The following is a 24,328-nucleotide window of genomic DNA, read 5'->3' on the forward strand; positions in this document are numbered from 1 at the left end:
AAATTATATCTTTTCTAGTATTTCAATGAACAATAATATTGATCCATTTCAAACAAAGACATTCACTTGGAATAATTTTGTTGATGAATCAGTATTTTTATTTCCAGTTGAGACCCAGGAAGTTAAAACTTGTATTTCAAATTCACATATAAGGTTTAATATTCCGTGGGTATTGATGATATTCCTGATAGTATTTTAAAAGTAGGAGATGCTATTATTTTTCCACTAACAAAATTTATTAATGATCTTTCAGCATCACAACCCCCGTAGGGGAAGACATCCATCCGCCTTGTGATGATTCCGGTCGCCAAACCACTCCTCCCCGTTCCTAGCCCTAATGGGCTTTAACAGAGGTCGTCTGTTGACCTTCTAACTGATTACAACTCACAGTAATTAGCAAGACCTCGTTGGGATGCTCCCGATGTAAATGTCTCGGTAGATATTTACATCAGTGAATTTTGACTCAGCCTTTGCCTTTGCTGCAGGTTGCTTTCGGACATCTTGACTGTTCTACTTCGTTGTCCTCTGAACTAGCTAAACTAGTTCGCGGAAGCACGAACCCCGTGCCTAGTTCTACATTTTAAGTAAGCTATCAGTGAATAAACTGAAGGTGTTATAGGTCTGAATATCAATTGCATTTTGGTGTGTTTGGCTTACTGATGTGCAACAGTAAGTCTCCTTACTTTCTTTAGTTGCTTGGCACATAATTGTAGTTATTCTTGAGAATGGCTGTGGTGTATTATTCAATGACTTGTTATTTATGTATGGTCGCCTGCAACTATTATGATTGTGTGACTTACAACACTGTGTATAAAAGTTATTTTGTTTTCAGATCATTAACATTATCAACTGTTGATCGTGAAGATATAACTTGAGTTGAGGAAAGAGATAGTCAGATGCTTATTCTAAATATATCTAACTAATGTGAGCCAAAGAATATTTATTTGACCATGAAACAATCTTATTCAAATTTCTCAAGATATTCCTTGGTCCTACATTCATTACAATAATTAATGTTCTGGTGCAGATGTAAAACTTTTTGAATCAAAAGTCCTGTTTGATTCTTTGGTCACAGCTCAATATAATATGTAAGAATGAGGTTAATTGTAAAGAAAAAAATATTTACAGTATTTATGAACACTAGGTTTTAGCAATAAACCTGTGTTCCATTTTACATGTAGATTAGTTTAATAAAAATCAAAGCAGCCTAAAGACTAAAGATATTCAAAAGAAAATCAACATCTCATGATGGTGTTTTCTTATGCACCTCTTAGTTACATTGTTTAGTTATTAATGTTTAATAACTAAACATAGTTGAGTTGCAGCTCAACTAAACTAATGCAGATTTTATTAGTACCTTTTACTGCAAAATAAAAAATTCTAATGGTACGAAGAGTTCTAATGGTAGAGAAAAATTCTAATGGAATAAATGGTCTAATGGTAATGGTCTCTCACTGAAATTCTGTGTAACCTTCCTTATTCCTTTGAAATATTTTTGCATTTAGGTGTGTAACAGAACTATTAATTTAAAAAAAAAAAACAATTCAAAATGTTTTCACTCTCTTTTTAATTTTGTCATTAAAAATATTTTCTAAATAAGATAGATGGTCAATTTATTTATTTCTTTCTCATTTTAGTTGTTAAATGATTTTAATCTAATAATTCAGACATGAGTATCATCTTTGGGTGATGCACAGTAATGCTATATTTTAAATAGAACTTTATTTAATTAAAGTTATTTTTACAGGGTTCTGTATATGACTGGGTCTTAGATCACAGGATTCATCATAAATATCATGGAACAGATTCAGATTGTTACAATTATAAACGAGGGTTTACATTTTCTCAGATCGGTTGTCGTTGTGTTACATACAAAACAGAAATAGCAGATCTTTCAAAAGAAATTGACACATCTGATGTTGAAGCAGATCCCCTAGTCATGTATCAGAAAAAGTAAGTATGCATTTTTCATTGACTTTTTTGTTGGTGGTTAAATTAGTAACAATACAAAAATTAGTTGATAACAATTTAGAAATTACTCACTTCTACTTCTTTTATTATTAAATGTTACTGGCTGCAGCAAAAGTCTTAAATCTAATAATTTAATTTACAAAAAAAATGCAACAATCAGAGGAAGTTTACATTATAATAAACCAATTAACCCTGAAATATTGAGTAAAATTTATTCATATTCACCATATTTACTCTACATTCAACTTCCATCACTCATTTTTCCAGCAATGTTTCTTTCATTTAATTCCATTCACAACTTATTTATTAATCTATGGGCATGTGTTGTTTATTTTTCTAAATACTATTGGCATTATGGGAAATTACCATATTCATAGAAAAATATATGTTAAAATTTTTTTTTTTTTTTTTTACTGTTTGTCCACAAAAGTCAGCGATGATAATAATTTAAAAATATAAACTTTTGCAAATACAAACTGAACAAATTTTATAATAAACTTTTTTTAAAGACTAAAACTGGCAATTTTTATTAGATTGGCAGGCACATATTTAGAAAAGTTGGAAAGTGATGAATTGGAATTGTGTCTATTCATTTGGCATATTATTGTTGTGTGTTTTTTATGTTTATACATTTCAACATCAAATGTGTTAAGATGGAGGACCTTCTTTGTGTATAAAATATCAAGGTTGTTGTCAATGTCAGTGGATTTATGATTTGTGTCAATGAGATGCTTGGCAAACATTGAATATTTGTTGCTGTGGAGGGTTTTAAGTGCTCATAATAATTTTGTTTGAAACTGCATCTCACTTGATGGTTTAGAGTAGTAGCCTTACTTATTTTATTAAAGTTATCTTCAAAGTTTTTTTTATTTTCTTCAAAATTCTTTTCTAATATTATTTATATTTTGAGTATTTGAATTAAAAGTTCAGCTTAATTCTTCTTGAATATTATTGTATTTCTTGGCTACTTTGTCTAATATATTATTTGGTAACTATTGAGTCAAACTTGTCTAAGTTCTTTCAGTAGTATTTTACTTGGAGTACTCCTTGGTCAAGCTGGTAGGTGTTTAAACACAGTTTTGAGAGCAATGGTTTACTACAGCTTAGACATTTGGGGTTGTAATAACAGCATGACAAGTGGCCCAGTAATTTTTCTTGAAAAAGACTTTTTAATTGCTGGTAAACACACCAAACTGTATTTTGTACATTGAAACCAGTATGTGTCCCTAATATATTCATATTTTAAAATTCCTTTTAAAAAATATGCAATATGTGCTCTTACATATCATGATAAAAGTATCCTTATATTTTGGTTAAAAATATTATAAAACAAAAGCTTTTGGTTATAGAAATTGAATTAAAGGTATAATTTAAGGGTAAATTTTTACAGAAAGAAATTTTACACTAATAAGCTGGTTCTTTAAGGTTAGAATGGAATTAATATATCTAAATGAATATTATTTTATCGGATTTGTCACATTGTATAATTTTAGTTTGTATAATCTTAAAGAGGAGGGAGTGGCACATTTTATTACTGTTTGTCTAATGTTATATGAGATAAAGTTCAAACACTTAAAAATTTTTTTCTGACAATGACTTATTTAATCATTTAAGATAAATCATTATGAATCATTTAATGTTTCTTAAATGATGTAAATTGGACAGAATCTAAGTAAATATTATCAGGAAGCATGGAAGTAGATGTATCATTTAATGCTTTTCAATTTTTTTCTATTTATGCAAATTTTTTAAATATATTAAACTTCGAAATTATAAATTTCTGTTCATTTATTTTGTTTATGGCATTCGCTTTAATGGTCAAATGATGATGAGTAGTAAAATTAATATTATTATTTTTATTTTTTAGAGTGTTAAGGGCATTGACTACTATGATCATTAGACTTTATTCACCAAAAAAGACAGTATTTCTTCCTTCTTGATAAAAACCACTAACAACTTAGTGAGAAGATTAGTCTAAGTAATCTTCTCACTAAGTTAACAGATCATCCATAAAAAACTTGTCAAAGGGTATTAAAAGCTCAAAAAGAAACACAAGATGACGAGAGTGTAAAGATCCCTTTTCACTTAAAAATTCACAAACTATTTTTAATAAAACGTTGTTAAAACTTTCAAAACAACTTCAATGTCATACAAAAATGAGAAAAAACAAATCTTTTCATTAAAATTTGTCAAAAGCACATAAAAACTATTTCATTTTTTAGTTCTCTCGCCTGGGTTTACCCTTAGACCATCCCATTTTTCTTCTTTTTTCCATCTTTCTTAAGGCCTTAATGTCGAATTCCAAGGTATCTGAGGAATCAGAGATGGATACTTCTGTTCTTCTGCAGTAAAGTATGGAGGATGTCTTGTTGTTGGCATCAGATGATACTGGCTTTGATGATGCAACCAGCAATGCATCAGAATTGAGAGTCTATGGACTGCCTGCTAAAGTGTTGGGGATGGCTGAAGTGCTCATCCTTTCACTCAATGGTCTCCGTGCTTACGGAGGCTCCATTGTTGGTCATTCAGAATCTTCTTTTTCTAGTATCTTTACTTCGAGCTTCACAGTTCCCTGAGTGGGGATTTTCTGTATTTCAGATTTTACTGTCGGTGCATTGAATTCAAGTTTCTTTGGTTGTTCAGCTTCAGTTTCCTTCACCTTTTAACTGGTTGACGGCTCATTCCTAGGTTGTGTAACAATTTTTGCTTTGGAGACATCTGTTTTTTTTTTTTTTCATCGATTTTGAACACTTTCTTGAGATGGTCAACTCTTCAATTTTTTATTGATGAAACGCTCAACTATAGTAGCTAGGGTTGCTGGTGCCATTAGAGCAACTACGTCTTCTGGTTTGAAGGAAGCTGCAGGAGCTGCAGCAACTTGTGCATAAGACGCAGTCCTTGACATTTTATCGAGCACAATTTTTCTAGTTTCATAGTAGCTGATTTTTTTATTTGTTTTAATTACTTGAACAGCTATTTCTTGCTTATAGATAGGGCAATTCCATGACCTTGTCGAGTGGTATCACAGGTGCATCACAGCATGGATCATGAGGATGTAATGGCTTGCCACTGATCTGTTTCTTCATATACCATGCTGCCTTATTTGAATATCTAATATCCAAATCACTACAATGGCGTAAGATAAACAGGTGGTGTACGTCCAATCTATGGAATCCAGTATTTATTTTCTCTGGATACTTTGGCTTGTTGAAGATTAAAAAATGCGACATAAAGGGTGTAATTTCTCGTTGAGTCATGTGTTCAGTCGTCACACTAGAACTCCTTGATTGTGAAGTTGCTTGATAATTTCCTCCTATATGCAGTTTAGTAAGTTCCTGTACACAACACTCCTTTTGAGGCGTTTAACATTCCATGCAATGAAACTTCAATGTCCAAGACTTCTTCGCTTTCAGCAGCCTTAATGATTGTGAATCGTTGACTTTTTCTACAAATAATCCAATATTAGCTTTTCCTTTCTCCTTTAAAGGTCCTATTGCAACTTCCGTGTCACCTCGTGGTGTCACGAAAGGATAATCATTGAGAAATCTCCTCCTTTTCTCTTGATCACTAAATACTTTGAAATCGATCCGCTGTTCTTCAATCGAAACTTGGTTCGATCCTTCTTTTCTATGTCACTGAATTCTACACTCTTCCTTTGCTTCGCATGTGAAGACAAAGGCTCTCCTGGACAAGGATTTTTACATGACCCTCTGCCACAGAATTTGTGGAAGTTAAAGTTTCCATAAGTATAATTTCGCCAGTCAGTATGTCACAAGAGAAGATGATTGGGCATGCCCCATATCATTGATCCTCCCTGGGTTCCCTCAGTCAGCCACCTCCCACAGACTAAACTCGAGCCGGGGAGTTAAGTATGCTTGACCCACTATAGATATTTCAGGGCTCGCCCGTAGCTGAAAGGGCTGCGATAATTTTACTCATATTACAATCCCTACCAAGAGGCGAAGTGACTGTTACTGAGAGGCGCAAGACTTCGGCACAGCGAAGCCCACAATAACCCATCTCCACAACCAGGAAGAGAGATTGAGCTAAAAATTCAGTTGGCGGAGTATTTCCCGGAAAATAAAAATGATTTCTCGAAGATGCGGGTACTGAATCCATTTAGTAAAAACGTTGCTGCAGCTGCCAAGTTACCAGTTGAGATTCACGACCAGCTCATCTAAATGTCCGCCCATAAAACGTTACAACTACAATTCACACCTGAAGATTTGGACGTTTTGGCTTACTCGTCGAAACAAATATAGAAATTTTGTCTCAGAAGCATTGAAAATATTAATCCCTTTTGCTCTGTGAAAACCTCTATCTTACCTCTGTGAAAAGTGTTTTCGTTTATGTTTACGTAAAAACTAACATAGGAATCGTCTTGAATCACTTGAAAACAATTAATATGCTTTTGTGCGTTTCTAACAAAGATCAACGTAAGTGAAAAACAAGTGCAACCATCTCATTAATTTATTTTCTTTACATGTGTACTTATAAATGTAAATAAAATATTTATAATAAATTACTTTTTTTCTCATAACAGGGTGGCGCACGACACGTTGACACATTTATAAAGTCTGTTATAAATAAATGTTTTTTACCTGCTGTTTCATATTGTGTTTACGTAAACCCTATTTCTTGGAACTGCTGGTAGATGTTGCCTAGTCTTTGTATTTGCTTCTGATACCGCAACACAATTTATTTTTTAACTATGGCCGATCACCGACATTTGTCTAATTTATAGCGCGCTAAAGTTGCGCTTCTTTATGCTGAATCAAAAAGTATTACGGTGATTCAGCGACAATCTCGAGCTCATTTTAACACTTGATGGACTCCAGCAAGAAACACCATTCTCCGTCTATAACGTAAATTTGAAGAAGAAGGTAGCATAAAAGAAGAGAAACGACCTAAAGCAGCTTCCATTCGTTCTCCGGAAAATATCAAAGCACGTACCATACAACGTAGTCTGGGAAAGTCTTCACGGCGAGCTTTACAAGAAATGGGAATATCTCGTCGTATAGTACAAAAAAATGTTACATTGTGTTCTCAAGCTTTGCTATACAAATTTACTATCGTGCTATCAGGACATCTTGACTGTTCTACTTCGTTGTCCTCTGAACTAGCTAACCGAGTTCGCGGAAGCACGAACCCCGTGCCTAGTTCTACATTTTAAGTAAGCTATCAGTGAGTAAATGTCTCATAATATTCGAGGCAAATTCAATAAGAAACATACCGCAAGAAAATGTTGTTCGCAACAACGGAATTTATTCCCTTAGTAAAACTCAACTTTATAGATTAACCCTTAATTTAATTACAACTACGGACTACGGTCTGGTCTAACAGGGAGAGGAGGACAAACCTCCTACTCTCACTCAGCTCGCGTGACATTTACTTTATCACGTAAACTACCATCGTCGAGAAGGCGCTACACCTCACGGCTGCATGGGAATCCATGACCTCGGCAGTGCAGTCACCATCTCGCCGACAACGATGCTTGATCATTCATTAACTGCCCTTGTCAAAACGACGCTACACCTCACGGCTGGCTGCCTGCATAACCATACCCTCGACAGTGCAGTCGTCGTTCCGCCGACAGCAAACATAATAATAATCACCATACTTATTTTAATTAACCGTGGCTCGATGCCAACACGCCTACCTCCAAAAAAAAAAAGAATAAATATAAAAGACATGGTCTACAGTTCATCGACCTACAGACCGGGTAGAAGCTCGAATCGACCAAACCAAACCTAGCCAAATTTTTCCTAAAGGCACCATGTCCCGAGAGGAATTGAGTTTTGTACCGATTGGGAGAAACCCACCTAATAGCTCGCAAACCCCTAACATCTGGAAATATACCATGCGTGTATCGACCAGTAGAATATTCATTCCAAATAACATGCCAAGAGTCAAAACCTTGTTCTTCAATTTCTCGCATACGCCCAGGAGTAAGAAGTTCCTCCTTCTTAGAGATATACCGCTTGCTACGTTCCGTAGCTAGGATTTTAATTGGTTTCATGCCGGCGATCACAGACTTCCTCTCGCGAGACAGTTCTGTAGCCCCCGACAACAGCTAACAATAGAAGACGCTGGGCCCGTAATAAAATATCTGAAATATAAATATAAAAACTGAAATTGTAGACGATGAGCTCAGACAGGCGCAGCTTACAACATTATGACCTCACAGACACCTTTGTAAAAAATACGCATGGTACGGAAATTCAACCCCCAATCGGAATGAATGACTCTACGAACACCAAAGAAAGCATCAATAGTCTTCCTTGCGACAAACTGAAGGTACTCCTTGAATTGAAGTCTCTCATTAAGGATTAGACTCAGATGCTTTTGAACAGCAACATAACTAATAGGAAGGCTGTCCATCACGACCTGAGGGTGACGAATCGCCGCTAAACGACCTTTAAGAAACATCATAGTGGTTTACTCCGCAATAAAAACCATCTTAATATTGAAGACACAACAACCTTAGTACCGTACATATTTGGGTCGCTCTGAACGCTATCTCAACCCGCAAGTTTTCCTCGACCAGCAACAACCCATCGTCAGCATAAGAGTCGATGCGACAGCTATTGGACAACTTCAACCGCATCAGAGAGTCGAATTCAACGATCCAGACGAGAGGATCTAGAACACTGCTCTATGTAGGATTTTTTGACAGGGTCTTTCTTACTTCCGAACAACCTTCCCTGCGGATACGTCGATGATACGAGGTCTCGCCGAACTCAGTATCTTCAGGAAACAGGTCGTTCATCAGAATATTGAAGACACGATCTTTATCTATTACAACTCCATCTTGGGTCGAGAGAGCCGACAGAAGAATGTATTTTTTTCTTCTTATGCCCAAGAACTCCATAAACGACACCCCATTGGTCCTTATTTCCCTGCCCTTGTACAGAAGTGCGCGAGAAATGATGCTTAGAAGACCTAACCTTATGAAAATACTCGGTCCTTTTCCGACGATAGTCCGCAAGCAGAGCTGCACGACGATTAGGATCACCCTCACGTTGTGCGACTCTCCTGAGCCGACCCACACTCCGCTTCACCGCAGTTAAGTCCAGAGTCCATCTTCCAGCTACTCTCTCCCGATCCGTACCTCTAGGAATAGAAAGATCAATGAGTTCAACTACTGCAGAAGAAAAATCCTGTGCCAGGTCTTTTAACGGGAACTCGTCCAGTCTTCGAGCAAAAACACAAAGAAGAATACTAGAAAACTTGGGCCAGTCCGTCCACTTGTACAGAAAGCGCCCCTATTGAACAGGGACGGACCCCTATAAACATCGCGTAGACCACCTACCAAATCAAACACCATTAGTCGAAGAATCGCTCGCGCAGTCATCGACTACAGACCAGTTCTGAATCCTGCTAGGGATATCCTTACCAATGGTAACATCGATGCTGGTACCACGGAAGGCCCTCCGCCCTTCGACCGCGCCGGCGAAAGTAGCCAATTCACCGAGAACATTAAAAACATCAAAGTTATTCTGCGCGATGAAACCTTCGGTCTATTCGCCGCCATCATCCGTAATCCAATTGTACCAAAGAGGCGATTTGGCATTTGCATCAGCACCGGACATATAAGAATCGGACAACCAGCTACCAGCCTAACCATTCAATCCTATCTCTCCAAATGCTGTTCAGTGGGATCCCTGTACTGAAAGTACGAATTAACAACGACTAGGTCCTAACCACCCACAGCAAGCTTGACAACGACATGATGCGTTTCAGAGGTCTGCCGTATGAAGACACTATCTAAAGACTTCCTGCACAGAACCGCAGATTTATTGTCACCAACGAAAAACTTCTTCCATCCTGGGAAACCTGACAATTTACCCTTGACCACGTACGGGTGCTGTAGAAGAACTACATCGAGACTCCGTTTATCAACAACCTTACCTAACTCAACTTCGACAACATATGCACCCTGGGCATTTAGTTGACGGAACCTAACCTTGGAGAGGGTTGAAGTATATCTAACCGCTCTCAAGTAGCAACCACACTCCTTACTATTAACGGAGTGCCTATGACTCTTGCGCAACCTTTTACAGTTGACGCAAGTCGGAGCCTCTTTCTTTTGCGGACAGTCGTCACGCTTGTGCCCGTTCTCACCACAATGAGCGAAGACCGACGTATACTTACAGAATTTAGCCCTGTGGCCGAAACGACAACAGTTGAAGCATCCAAAGTTGAAGCACGTCAAGATATTCCTTGACGCGACAGGATTCAAAATCAACGAAGATCCTACCTTCAGACACGAATTTCTGGTAGACACGATTTCTGGGGCATCACGATTTCCGGGTTTGAAGATCAACCTACTCATTATTAGGCGCGCAGCCTCATCCAAATCGGTGTTCTAACTTATGCAGGACATCTCAATTTCCCCCCCCCCCGAAGGGAGAAGAAAACCCGCATTGTGACATTGCCGGTTGCTATACCACCCCTTCCGTTCCCAGCCATTATTCACTAAATCGGAGGACATTTTCTAGTCCTCAAACTGATTAACATTCCATAGTAATCAGCCGGCCTCAGTGAGATGCCACTAATGCGAAAATCTAGAAAGACATTCCCATAAGTAATTCCGCCCTGTCTTAGCGTTCTCCAAAAGCATCGGATACCTAATAACACTACCACGTATCCCTATGGAACTACTCTGGTCTATCAAACTCGCGGAAGCACGAAGATCCCGTGCCTAACTTTGCTAACATCTAAACGTTCTGCCACCTAAATATGCCACTACAGAGCCAGTCATTTAGTAAACCGCCGATTGCTGCGATAGCAATATTAAATGATGTGTGCTTGGAGGGCAAACAAACCGAAAACATAATCCCAGAGGACCTCAGGTTTGGTCGTCCGGAAGCTGAGTATAACCTCTAGTCTCCCACTTCACCTCCAATTTTGAGGCCCCCTTGGACAAATCAAAGTTGATCATAACTGCGGTCCGTTTTGCCTTCGTTTTTGCTGTCAACAAAAAGCGAAGGCTGAGTCAAAATTCACTGATGTAAATATCTACCGAGGCATTCATATCGGTGGCATCCCAACGAGGTCTGGCTAATTACTGTGAGATGTAATCAGTTAGATACTTGGCATTTATAGACGTAGAAAAGGCATTCGATAACGTAGACGGGAATAAAATGTTCAGCAGTTAAAAAAAATTAGGGTTCAAATACAGAGATAGAAGAACGATTACTAACATTTACAGGAACTAGTCAGCAATAGTAATAATGGAAGAACATAAGAAAGAAGCTGAAATAAGAAAGGGAGTCCGACAAGGATGTTCTCTATCCCCGTTACTTTTTAATCTTTACATTGAACTAGCATTTAGTGATGTTAAAGAACTATTTAGAACCGGAGTAACAGTGTAAGGTGAAAAGATCCATATCATCAGCAAATCGTAATTTTCTGATGATATGGAATTCTAGCTGAGAGTAAAAAAGATTTAGAAGAAACAATGAATGGCATGGATGAAGTCCTACGCAAGAAATACCGCATGAAAATAAACAAGAACAAAACGAAAGAAATGAAATGTAGTAGAAATAATGAATATGGACCACTGAATTTGAAAATAGGAAGAGAAAAGATTATTGAGGTAGAAGAATTCTGTTATTTGGGAAGTAGAATCACTAAAGATGGACGAAGCAGGAGTGACATAAAATGCCGAGTAGCACTGGCGAAACGAGCTTTCAGTCAGAAATATAATTGGTTTTCATCAAAAATTAATTTAAACGTCAGGAAAAGATTTTTGAAACTATATGTTTGGAGCGTCGCTTTATATGTTATATGTTGCGTATGTGGTGACCGAAATCGTTACAAGATGGGTGTCTTCCCCTACGGGGATTGGGATGTTCTGCATAATTTAACACCACCTAGGAAGCAAAAAAGATTGGAGTTGGCACAGTGATCGGAAGGGAAAAATGTTATTTTGTTCAATTGTTGGTTTTCAGACGCATCCTATTTTCATAATGATGAGACAGTTAACAAAGAGAATGTCCGCTTTGGGCGACAGCAGCACCACAAATCGTGCACGGTAAACAACAACGTGGGCCGAAAGTAACCCTTTGGGGAGCTTTATCGAGTTACAGAATGATAGGACCAGTGTTTGTCGACGATACGGTTAATTCTTAATGCTATTTGGATATTAAGAATGATTTTCTACCCAAACTGCTTGCTACTGAGTTGCCTGTAAATACTCAATGGTTTTTGCAACCCCTCAAACCGCTAAAGTTGTGTTGTATCTTCCAAATTCATTTTTTGATAATCGCGTAATTTCAAAATCGCTATCCGGGCCGTCACCATGGAGGTTTCTTTTGGCCACTTTTAAGCTCCTTATATATATATAACATCATATATAACATTATAAGGTGTCCTTATATATATATATATATATATATATATATATATATATATATATATATATATATATATATATAATATTATACAATATAATTTATAATAATATATAATATAATAATATTATAATTTTAATCCTTCTGATTTTTTATTTTTGTTGATATTTAAAAGAAAAATTGTTCCCGTTAAGACCTGAAAATCTTATGAAAATGCGTGTTCGGATAATTCAGTTGTGTGAAGGTTAGGTGTTACTCGCCGTGCGCTTCAATATAGCTTTCTTTAGGCAGCCTGACTTAGAAGCCTTTGATGAATGCGTCTGGGTGATAGTACGTTTATGTAGAGGGCTTAATCTTCTTCTTGGGGACCAATATTCAGTCCTGATATTAAACCTGAGATCATGTCTGAGTATTTTTGTAATTTAGTTGATAAAATCGTCATTAGTCTTATAACTATGTTGTCACTAGTGATATGTCCCAAATATAAAACAGGATAGTAAAATTTAATCAGTGTGGCCTAATTTTACGATAAGAAGAAGGCTATATTGAAGAAGGATATATTGTTTAATTTTATGGATTCTTTATTAATTCATTAAACTACAATAAAGGCTAGTGTAGTGTTTATCTGTCATCTGATGCTAATGAGGCTGCTTTTGCTTTTAATAATATCCTTTCTTCTTTTATACGAAAGTGTATTCCTTTATGAAGATTCAAACCTAAAGTACGCGCGTTTCGACAATGCCTAAAAAAAGGTAATCTTCAGTGTGTGGATAATTATTGTCCAATTTCCATTATCACTGTCATTGCCAAAGTATTCGAGAAATTGGTTTAGCAACATCTTAATGTTTGATTAGAGAAGATAGTTCGTTCGATTCAGCACGGGTTGCGCGTAGGTAAATCTACGATGAATAATTTAAGCGACATGCTGCTGTTTGCTATTTCAGAAGTGGAGTCTTGTAAACAAGTTGACATCATTTATTTCGACTTTCATAAGGTGTTTGACCTTATGATTTACTTCTGTTGAAACTTGGCCGTTTGGGTGTTGGTACTACGATGTTGATATGGTTGCTTAGCTATATTACAGATAGATTATTCTATGTGAACATTTTAGGGAGAAATGAGTTTGAGTTGTATCTGAGATACCTCAGATTGGATCGGAATTCTTTGAAGGCATTATTATATATTCTGACGACCTTAAAATCATGGGTAGGGTTAACAGTTATTCTGATCAAGAAGTTTTGCAATCTGATTTTGGTACTTATAATTCATAAATGGTCAATTGATAGTAGAATGCCACTTAATTTTGGCAGCAATTTTTCCAGTATTCTAATACCAGGTAACCATAGTAAGACTATGGTTAGACCTACTCTTGAATATTGTGCTATCATCTGCATTGTAGGTTAACAAACATTTAAGAGTATTGTTAGAAAAGGTGTGGGTTAGATATCCATTTTGAGTTAAGATTTTAAAACGTTTAAGTGGGGAATATGATTTGCCTTGGATCAATTTTGTTGTGAATTTTAAACTGGAAGAAATTCTGAAAGTTATCAAGATAAGAATGGAATGTTGGTGAATTAATAAAAAGTACAGTAGTTAAAAATAATTATTATACATAAATCAAGATTGTGAGAATGGATGTATTAATAGTAAGTAGCAAGCAGTTTGGATTAATAAAACAGATATTTAAAACAAGAGTTGAATAGATATATTTAAATAATTACAGTTTAATTAGAAGTGCATGGTTATATTTGTTTTGTAATAGGGGTGGTTTGGAGAATGTGGCATGTTATCTACCAGAATTTGGGATAAAGGTTTTAAAAAAACACATTTGTTAAGTAGAGAAGAATTAAAAGTCAGTGGTGAGAAATCGACAAGTTTAAGCTTGTTTTATATATTTGCCTGGAGATGCGAAATTGTTTTGACACAAAAATTCATTTTAATATTATTTTGCTTTTATATATTTTTATTTTTTATAATAATTTTTACTTTTATGTATTCTTTATTATTATTCTTTTATTATTGTACTACTCCTCTAACAGCAAGAGTGTCTGCAATGTTTTTTTTTTTTAATTACAAAGAATAGACTTTTATTTTTCAACTACTTTCACATTATGTTGTAAGAGTTTTGTTAATAATTACTTGAATAAAGATACTTTTGTTATTGTTTTATTATATGAACAAGACTGGCCCAAAAATTGGTTGCAATGTCTCATAACCGAAGAGGACTAAGCCTTTTCAATTAAGCTATTTACTTGATACTCTGTTTTAATGTATTGTACTTTGTTATTTCAGTAAAAAGGAAAGAACTTTAATGATCCTCAAAGGTCCTTACCCTTTCTAATTTATTCAATAAATTTTGTAATTATTGGTTATAATATCAAAAGTTTAGTTAAGTCTAAGAAAAAAAGCAATTGTTTTTTACTTGGATCTAGCTTTGAAAGAACAATTTTAAATGAAACTGTTAGTAGTCATAACTGTAAACCAAAAGCCATACTACCAGGCAAAAACAGCGTACTTCCATCACAGTATTTCACTAAATATTTGGTTATTAGTTTTTTAAACAGTGAAATAATTTGATATTATTTTTTAATATAGTTAATTTCTTAATAATCTTAAACAAGAAATTAATTAATCTTTTTAAAAAGTTAATTCCCTTTTTTGAACAATTGTTTTGGATTGATTTCATAATATTTATTTTAAGAGCATCAGCCTGGAGACCAGTTTTAAAAAAAAGGAATTTGATTAAACTACCTTAACTTAAAACTGAAGTGACTGAAAATAAGTGATATCTAGCTAATAATCCGATGCATTGAAACAAGAAAAACTGAAGGTTAAACATTACCAAATGATTACATTTTATAATATTTAAAAAAAAATTGTTACATCATTGCCAGATATGTGTATTTTAGTCAATGCTTTTAATCCCAGTAATGATTAATTACTCTGAAGTTTCTTTCTGTAATTTTTTCTACTAAGATTATTATTGATTTGTATAAGTTGAATGCAAAAAACAATAAAGATTGGACAATATATAAAATTGTCCTACCTAATAAAATTACATACAATGTAGAAAAAAATTATTTATAGATTCAATTAAACGTGGCTTGAGTATGAGTCTAGTTACCAAATTAATACTTAGCTTCCATTCAGATTTCTGTGTTATGTTATTGGTTCTTTTACTCAAAATAAAATAAAATTAAAGTAAAGTAAAGTATTAAAGTAAAGTATAAGTAAAGTAAAGTAAAGTAATTAAAGTAAAGTATGTATTTTGGTTCAATTTCCGGCAAGAGTAGAGCTTTTTTCAGCTATTATTTCATTCATCTCATCTTACATGTTAAAATACATATAGAATCATGTCCAAGATTTCAGTAGTAAAGTAAAATTTTACTTTTACTCTTGCCGGAAATTGAACCTGAGACCAGCTACCTCGAAGCCAGTATATTGATCACTTTACCTGCTATTTAGTCTATTGCACTTTATCTAACTATAAAAGAAAGGAATATGTATTTATATGTAGGAATATTATATCCTTCTATTTTTGCTGTCCTGTAAGATAGCTGACTGGATAATGCACCAGATATTATTTAGAACTATATTTAAGATTATCAGCTGTACTGATATTGTTATCAGTTATTTTTGTAAATAACTGGTGTTTTGAAAAGTAATAATCCAAATTTGTTTATTTTTTCTACATTCTATATATTTCCTGTATTTTTTTATTTTTTAGTTCATATCACTGATGATGCATTTTTACAGATTGTACTGGATAATCATGCCGATAGTCAGTTTACTTCTGCCATTTAATGCACCAGTTGAATATTGGAATGAGTCCATCCTGGTTTCCATCTTTGTAGTTGGCTTTTTGAGGATAACAATCCTTCTTCACTGTGCGTGGCTCATAAATTCAGCATTCATTGTTTGGGGTCTAGATCCTTTAAACAAGTGAGTATTGCACTCTAAACAAAATATGTATATATATATATATATACACATATGGGATGTGTGTGTGCATAGGTGGGTGGGTGTGTGTGTGTGTGTGTGTTTTAGTGCTTTTGTGTAATTAGTTGCTACTTTGTTCATTACAAGCACCTACAAGGTATTATTGAACCTTCCTCGTGTAAAAGGAAAGTGGCTGACATAAATTAAAATGCTAAAATGTTTACAAATGAATTAATAATATAAAGCCGCATCTCTGTGGAATTAAAAAGAAAGTAAATTCAACCTTCTCATTTACTCAATCTTCTAAATAGTACTATAAATTTTTTTTTATAGAATGTTTACTACGTTATTTACCTATAATTTTTCTTTCTATTTTTTTATTGCTTCAGACAATATTAGTATTATCTTTATTTAGTTTTAAGGTAGCCAACCTTTTACACATATTACATTACATGTTTCACTTATAATTCAAAGATTTTACAATTGCATTAAAAATAGCATTAATAGAATAAAAAGCTAAAACAGAATTTAAAATTATTCCATTGATAATTACTCATTAACTCTTTTCAACACATTTTATGTGTTGTCATCCAGGATGAATCTGACACTATATGAAAACATAACAATTTGATATCACAAAAAACGGGCAGTTAGTACAGTGATACTCCAGTTATGATTATTTAAACAAAATCTAAATATTCTTGAAGGTTTTCTTAAAATAATTTTACCTATTTATAAAAACTTTTACAATAAAAGTTGATTTTAAGGTGCTAAATTAATCTACTTTTTACATTTTACAATTTTACCTATTCTTCTTTCCATGTACTTTTTCAGCAAAGTTATTTGGATTTTTGATTGTTTGTTCTTAATTCTTTTAACACATTAACTGCAGATGTGCCGCCGTCGTCAAATGGCGGACCTTGAGAGGATGCTCAAGTGATACCAGTGGCCCATCCCACTATTCATTTGTATATGTCTCAGTCTTCAGTCAGTTCTTGTGGTGTGTGTTTTTTACGTTGTGAGAGTGTTACATATAGATGTACTGTTGTGTTTGAGCCCGTTGTTCCTGGATCGCAGCACTTATGTTCATGTGACACCGACGTCCCAGACATTGTCATGAGACTTACACATTATTATTTTTTTTTCTGTTATTTCTTTGAAAATGTTTGATCTTTTATTAATTTATTTAGTGTAATTTTAGTATTAGTTTAATGTTATTACTTGCCATTATTACCATTATTATAATGGCGACTAATGAGTCAGGAACTTCAAGAGCAGCCCAAGACAACTTATTGTGTGAAAATGAGGATAAATTTGACCGTCCGGAAAGCAGTTCCAAGTCTGAGTCTGAGTTTGATGATGATGATAATAATATTGTTTGTAATCCAACATGGTCCACCAAAACTTCTGGCTTAAAACGTATTACATTTATCAGTAATAGTAGATTGAATGTGCCAATACCCAGTAATTGTCCTATTGATTTTTATAATTTACTTGTAGATATTGTTTATTTACAAATGATTGTAAATGAAATAAATCAGAATGCAGAAAAGATATTTTTATAGGAAAATATCCGAGAAAATTCCCGCATTAGTTGATGGAATCCACTAACAGTTGACAAACTAAAAACCTTCTTAGCTCTTGTGTTGCATAAGGGAACAATCAATCTACCTTGTTTTCATGGTTATTGGAAGACACACACTGGTTGTTTGGTTTACCTGCTTTCAGAGCCTATACGAGTCATGATTACTTTTTATTAATTCTTAGGTGTTGTATTTTTCTTCTGAGCTAAAAACTGATGCTGGAAAAAAGAGTTATACCCACAAAATACAGGCTGGAGAAGACAATTTTAATTCAAAAATAATAATAACATAATTTGTATATATCAGCCCGGTAAACAACTTCTTTAGATGAAGAGATGGTACTTTGGCATGGGCGATTAGTTTTTGGGCAATACATTAAAGGAAAGAGGCATCAATATGGTTTAAAAATATATACCTTAAGTGAGCCAGATGAAATGATTTTATGTTTTCATTGTTATGGAGGCAAAACTGACATATCAGCAGCTGACATGTCTCAGAAGTAGTAATGTATTTAATGCAGAATGCACTGAATATAGGCCATTCATTGTTCGTGGATTTATTACAATAGTTATTCATGTAGTTATTTATAGCATTAAAATTTCTGGTTAATAATACCTACTACACTGGTACTTCAAGAAGTAATCGAAAGTGATATTGTATCGGAAAAATTGTGTAAAGGAGAGACTACAGCTCAGTACAGTGATGGAGTTATGAATGGAGCCTGGAAAGATAAAAAGAAAGTAACTTATATATCAATAGAATTTGAAAATGAGATGGTTGAAATGATTGATAAAAGGGGTCAAATGCAGGAAAAACCTCTGCCAGTGGTGCAGTACAATGCTCACATGAAATGGGTTGACAGAGGAGACCAGCTGATGTCTTATTATCTCGACGAGAAATAACCATCTGATGATATAAAAAAAATTTCTTTTATACCCTGTCCATGTACGTTAACAATGCTTTACATTTGTTCAATATGTATCCTGGTAACACGAAAATGTCTATGTATGACTACTTCAGGCTGGCTATACTTGAGCATTTTCTGCCTTGTCCACCTGGAAAAATGTTAACTTTTCCAAAGCTTGCCCAAAAACTTACAGAACATATAATTGATGAATGAGATGACCGTGGCAGATTGAAGCGGAAAAGATGAAGAGTCTGTCACTCAAATAACAAAGAAAGAAAAATGATGTATTACTGTGAAGCATTTCCAGTTCAACCTGGCCTTTGGCCAGTTTGTTTTGACAAATATCATCAGAAACTGTAAAAATACAAAACTGGGTGGTGGGAGGGGTTGTAAACAGGAAGTTATTTAGCTTTTATTTAATTTTATGTAAGTTTTATTAGTTATAAGAAAATTATTCCTTATGTAGTAACATCAGAGAATACAAATGAAAACATGAATGTAAATAAAATATTTCTAATTTTGTAAGGGAAAATAATTTTAAATTATACTTCATTATCATATACTAAATAAGTATCAAAAAAAGAATAAAATTGGTGGAAAAAAACAAAAAAAAAACATTACATTAGACCCGACCAAGCTCTCAGTGCTCATGGGACGCTGGCGGCACATGGAAAATCTAAACTTCCCTACGTAAGAAAAACTATCAAGAAGCAAAATTGAACATCATATACAGGTAGTAAACACCAAAAGGTAAGGGAAATTGTAATAAAAAAATTTAGGTTCTAGGGTAGGTATATGGTTAGTAGATGAGCAGTGAACGTGTTAAACACCTCAAACATTCATGAACTCACACATCTCATAATTCTGTAGATTTGACTTTTTAGCTTCATTTTGATAAGTCTATCAATAGAATGTTCATAACATATTTTTAGCATTTAATAAATAAATAAAGGTGCTTGTTCAGTCAGTTTGATGTTTTTTTATATTTTTTCAAAGAAATTTTCAGAAAACTTTTCCATATTTTTTTTTTTTGGAGAAGTCTTTCAATTAAAAAAAAATATAACATTTATCTCACTGATTAAGGAGATATTTATGAGTTAGCAAATTTATTTTTCAATGCAAGATTAATTGTGGTATCAAGTTAAGCCAGATCTAAAATTATTTCAAGATTTTGAAAGTGAAAGTTAAAAATCTTGAAAGAATTTTTCTGAAATTTAAGTGGTTTGCCAGTTTTCAGTATGATCAAACTCATTATAGGAATATGACTATCAAACGCTTTAAGCTATTAAGGAAAAGCTGCATTTAATGGTAAGCTGTAATGGTTTACTTTTTGGTTAAGTTATAAATAATGTGTAATAGATTTAATTTGATTAAAAAATATCCATTTTATCCAGCTACTTAACCCCAACATTTTTTCTTCGTAAATGTATGGATCGAGTAACATCATGAACTTCAAAGAAAATTAAGCTATAAAATTCTAATCTCAGAAAACTTTCATGAATTTTATGAAAAAAATTGTGGTGACACAGATAGAGCTTTTTGTCTGAAATAAATTGACCATTAAAATAACTAATTATTATTTCAAAAAATAGAGGTGTGTGTTATCTCTCATAAGGGTATGTGATAAGGTAATATATTTATCATATATTTCACTTAAGTGAAATATAGGAGGAATATTATCTTACGGTAAAAGTAAGTGGTAATGAAACAGTAACAAACACATTTACTATAAAGTTTGTTCTTACAGAAATGTCACAAACATACTGTAACTTATGGAAGTTGTATTACAACAGTGACATTTGGAAATTTATAGTGTATGAAAAATGGTAAGTCTGACTAGAATCCTTGATTCCAGGCATACAGTCTGCTAAGCCTGTATGCTTGGAATCAGCCTACAACCTTCTAAATGTAAGGGAGATTCTAAGACTCACCACAGAGGTTAGTGGTATGTTGCCAACTTCTGCGATCTCTATCTTATGTAGAAGTTTTTACTTTTTTATATTAAGTTTTATATTTTTCTTCTTTTTTTTGTATATAGGCGTGCAACTGATACTAATCTTATATTTGTTGTTACGAAGAGTCTTTGGCCGCAATATCATTACATATTACCATGGGATTATAAATCAGGAGAATATGGAACTTATGGTTCAGGTTGTTCAACTGCTTTTATCAGAGTTTGGGCTGCATTGGGACTTGCTTATAATTTAAGAAGTATTACTACAGAAGGTGTGAAAAATGCTCTTGCTGAAGCAGCTGATTCTGGGAGACCAGTAGTTGACTGCTTAAATGAAGCGCAAACTATATCAACTATGGCAGATGTTTTGGACAGAAATAAGCACAAACAATTTTGAAAATAATATTTTGTGATAAAATAAATGGTCTTAAACCTACAAGACATATACAAAATGTAATATATATATATGTGTGTGTGTGTGTGCATTTCAACTATCTGTTTTATTTTTTTGTATAATAATAATTTAAGACATTTCTGGTTCAATAATGTATTTTTGCTTTCATACAGCAAAGTTTTGATTATTAAGATGTGTATGAGTAATTGTAAAAAACAAATCATCTGCTTATTAATGTATAGTAACTGGTAATATGTTTATAATATCAGTGAATTATTTAATTCTAATATTAAATAGTTATAATGTACAGTTATTAATGAAAAAAAAGTACGCTAATCTTTAATATTGATAATTTTACAAACAGTAAGTATTCGGGGTTGTCCATGAAATATAGGGTATCACATTAAGAAAATATAACATTGTTACAAAATTTTACATCTTGTCAGATTCTCTATTTCCATTATTTCATGATGTAAATCCAAAATGTGAAATTAAACTAACTAAATATATTTATATAAAGAGATTAGGTAAATTAAATTTTTTTTATTGAAGCACACAAATTTACTTGATGTAAAATACTTTTACATTAAGCAATGTATAAAACATTTTATATGATAAAGTGATTGCATTTACTGTACATATACTTATAATTTATTAATTCCCTACTGAAAAGAGGTGAATTTAAGGCATTGATTCATAACAGAAGTGGATAATTCTTTCATTTTTGTTGTTTTATTCTATCAGTTTCAACTGCTTATTGCCTGTGAGCATATTTTAAGTCTACTCAATGAAGGCTTTTTTAAACAAGACTTATGATCTTCTTCAGATGTAACCTTTGTCTTATGTACTATATATATATATATATATATATATATATATACACACACACACACACACACACACACACACACACACACACACACACACACACACACACACACACACGCACACACACACACACACAGAGAGAGAGAGAGAGAGAGAGAGAGAGAGAGAGAGAGAGAGAGAGAGAGAGAGAGAGAGAGAGAGAGAGAGAGAGAGAGAGAGAGAGAGAGAGAGAGAGAGAGAGAGAGAGAGAGAGAGAGAGAGAGATGTATATATACTCAGACAAATCATTGCAGCAAAATTTTCTTTATTCCTCTTATATAGTAAGTAAAAAAATAAAATTAATGCAATTAATAAAGAAAAAAAGAAAAGTACTTTATTCAAAATTTAAATGATCCAAACAATAAAGACTAGAAAAATTTATTCCTTAATTAGTAAAATTAGAACAATAAATTAAATCTATTGGAAAATGTGTAAAAGAAAGTTATGTTTCTGTAAATGGTTAAAAAAACAGTCATTAGTATTATCATGGTAAGAGTTAGTTTAGTTTATCTGATTACCGATTAAATTTCACATTTTTCTAAAAGCTAAATATTCTTCTATCCATTATATGATTATAATTATATTCTTTCATATCTTCACATTTATCAAACTCTTTCTCTACACTTCCATAAACACCATGACTTCTTAATGGAGAAGTCATGATGTTTCAATTATGGGGCATGTAAATAATGATTTATGTGCCCATAATTTATTGACACCCTTTTTGTTTGCATAATACGATTTATATGATTATTGTTTACAATTTATGATAGTCTCTCTCTCTCTCTCTTCTTTCCCCCTCTCTCTCAGTGTGTGTGTGTGTGTGCTTGCACGTGTAATTTAGTGGGCAGAACTTTATTAGTTTAGGTAGATTAGCTTCGGTACATTATTTAAAATTAAGGCAATGCAAATTTATTCTAAATTATCATATCTGATAGGATTTTATTAAAATCTTATCATTTTACTGTAGAAATCATTAGATAAATCTATGATAAATACTATATGATAATTTACAATCAATGACCAGCTAGTGCAAGTCATTTCCCATTTTGAATGAGAAATGACTCCTAAGCTAAGTTCCCAGCTTAGATGGAACATTTTGCCTTGATTTAAACTTCATTATTACCCATCAAAAAAATAACGTAAATTAAATGATTAATGGACATTACCAGTTATCTTACATTACCAGTTATCTGTCAATGGGCATTATCTATTGTTACAGAATAAATAATATATAATATCCATTTTTTTTCTGTTTAATATGAATTAGTTATTTTTAGTAATCATTAACGTCCTATTGATTCATGCTACCTTTTCTGAATATTAAGCAAAATTTGATTGACATGGATGACTATTTTTTTTTTCTAATAAAGAACTCTTTCTCTTATTAATTGATCATGCTTTTTTATTAAGTATAATTTGGTTTATGCTTATGGTTTAACATTATCTTCCACACTAATGAGTACAATATGCTATGTTGTTTGAGATTATAAATTACATTTATAGATGATAAGAAATAGATAACTGATAAGTCAGTAGGATAGGGAAAAAATAAAATTATGTGTAATTAGAATTCATAAGCTTAGCTGTAGTAAAATATATCACTAAAATACAAATAAATTAGTAGGTTTAATTATTTGCTGCAAAATGTTATTATGACTATTTTACTGATATACTGTAAAACTAATTTTAAATGTATTGTAAAACTAATTTTAAATGTACTATAAACTAATAGAATTTTAAAAAGTTATTAGATCTTTGTTAAAAAAAAAGGTACATGCTATAAGGAATAATTGCAACTTTATTGAAAAATAAAAGTATTTCTTTGGAAAGAATTTTGATTTATTCCTAATGTTAATATTTACTTTTGCATGCTTATGTTACTTAAACCAGTCCAGATATAATATATATGTTACTTTTATGTGTATTTGATCATGAATATGTGTATTTGTTCTTTGGTGGTTGGGTTTCAATTAACCACACTTCTCAGAAATGGTTAAACTGAGACTGTACAAGACTATGGTTGAACTGAGACTGTACAAGACTACACTTCATTTACTCTCATACATATTATCCTCATTCATCCTCTGAAGTAATACATGAATGGTAATTTCCAGAGGCTAAAACAAGAAAAAAGAAGAAGAAATATGTATGGTAATTTGTTTTAAAATAACATGAGAAAAAAATATTCAGTTTTTTCACATTGCTGTTGTGGCTGTTTTAATAATAAAACTAGTCAATTATGTTTCATATGAGACAAAAAAGTGAGTTCTGCTTCTACTAAATACTTTTAAAATAGTTTTAAATAATACCTAGTTTGTTTAATGTATGTGTTTAGTAACCCTAATAACAATA

At 33.1% G+C, this 24,328-nt stretch overlaps 1 protein-coding gene across 1 annotated transcript in view; it reads left to right on the top strand.

Annotated features, from left to right (window-relative positions):
* Window positions 1-23,764, top strand: part of LOC142326469 (acyl-CoA Delta-9 desaturase-like) — a 48,562-nt gene extending 24,798 nt beyond the window's left edge. The window contains exons 4-6 of the mRNA XM_075369074.1: window positions 1,748-1,953; window positions 16,086-16,271; window positions 20,797-23,764. Coding sequence (XP_075225189.1) covers window positions 1,748-1,953; window positions 16,086-16,271; window positions 20,797-21,109 — 705 coding nt within the window. The 3' untranslated portion in view covers window positions 21,110-23,764. The remainder of the gene's footprint in view (window positions 1-1,747; window positions 1,954-16,085; window positions 16,272-20,796) is intronic.
* The last annotated feature ends 564 nt before the right edge of the window (window positions 23,765-24,328 follow it).

Source organism: Lycorma delicatula, chromosome 1, assembly GCF_047948215.1.
Source record: "Lycorma delicatula isolate Av1 chromosome 1, ASM4794821v1, whole genome shotgun sequence".
In the NCBI taxonomy this organism is placed as follows: Eukaryota; Metazoa; Arthropoda; class Insecta; order Hemiptera; family Fulgoridae; genus Lycorma; species Lycorma delicatula.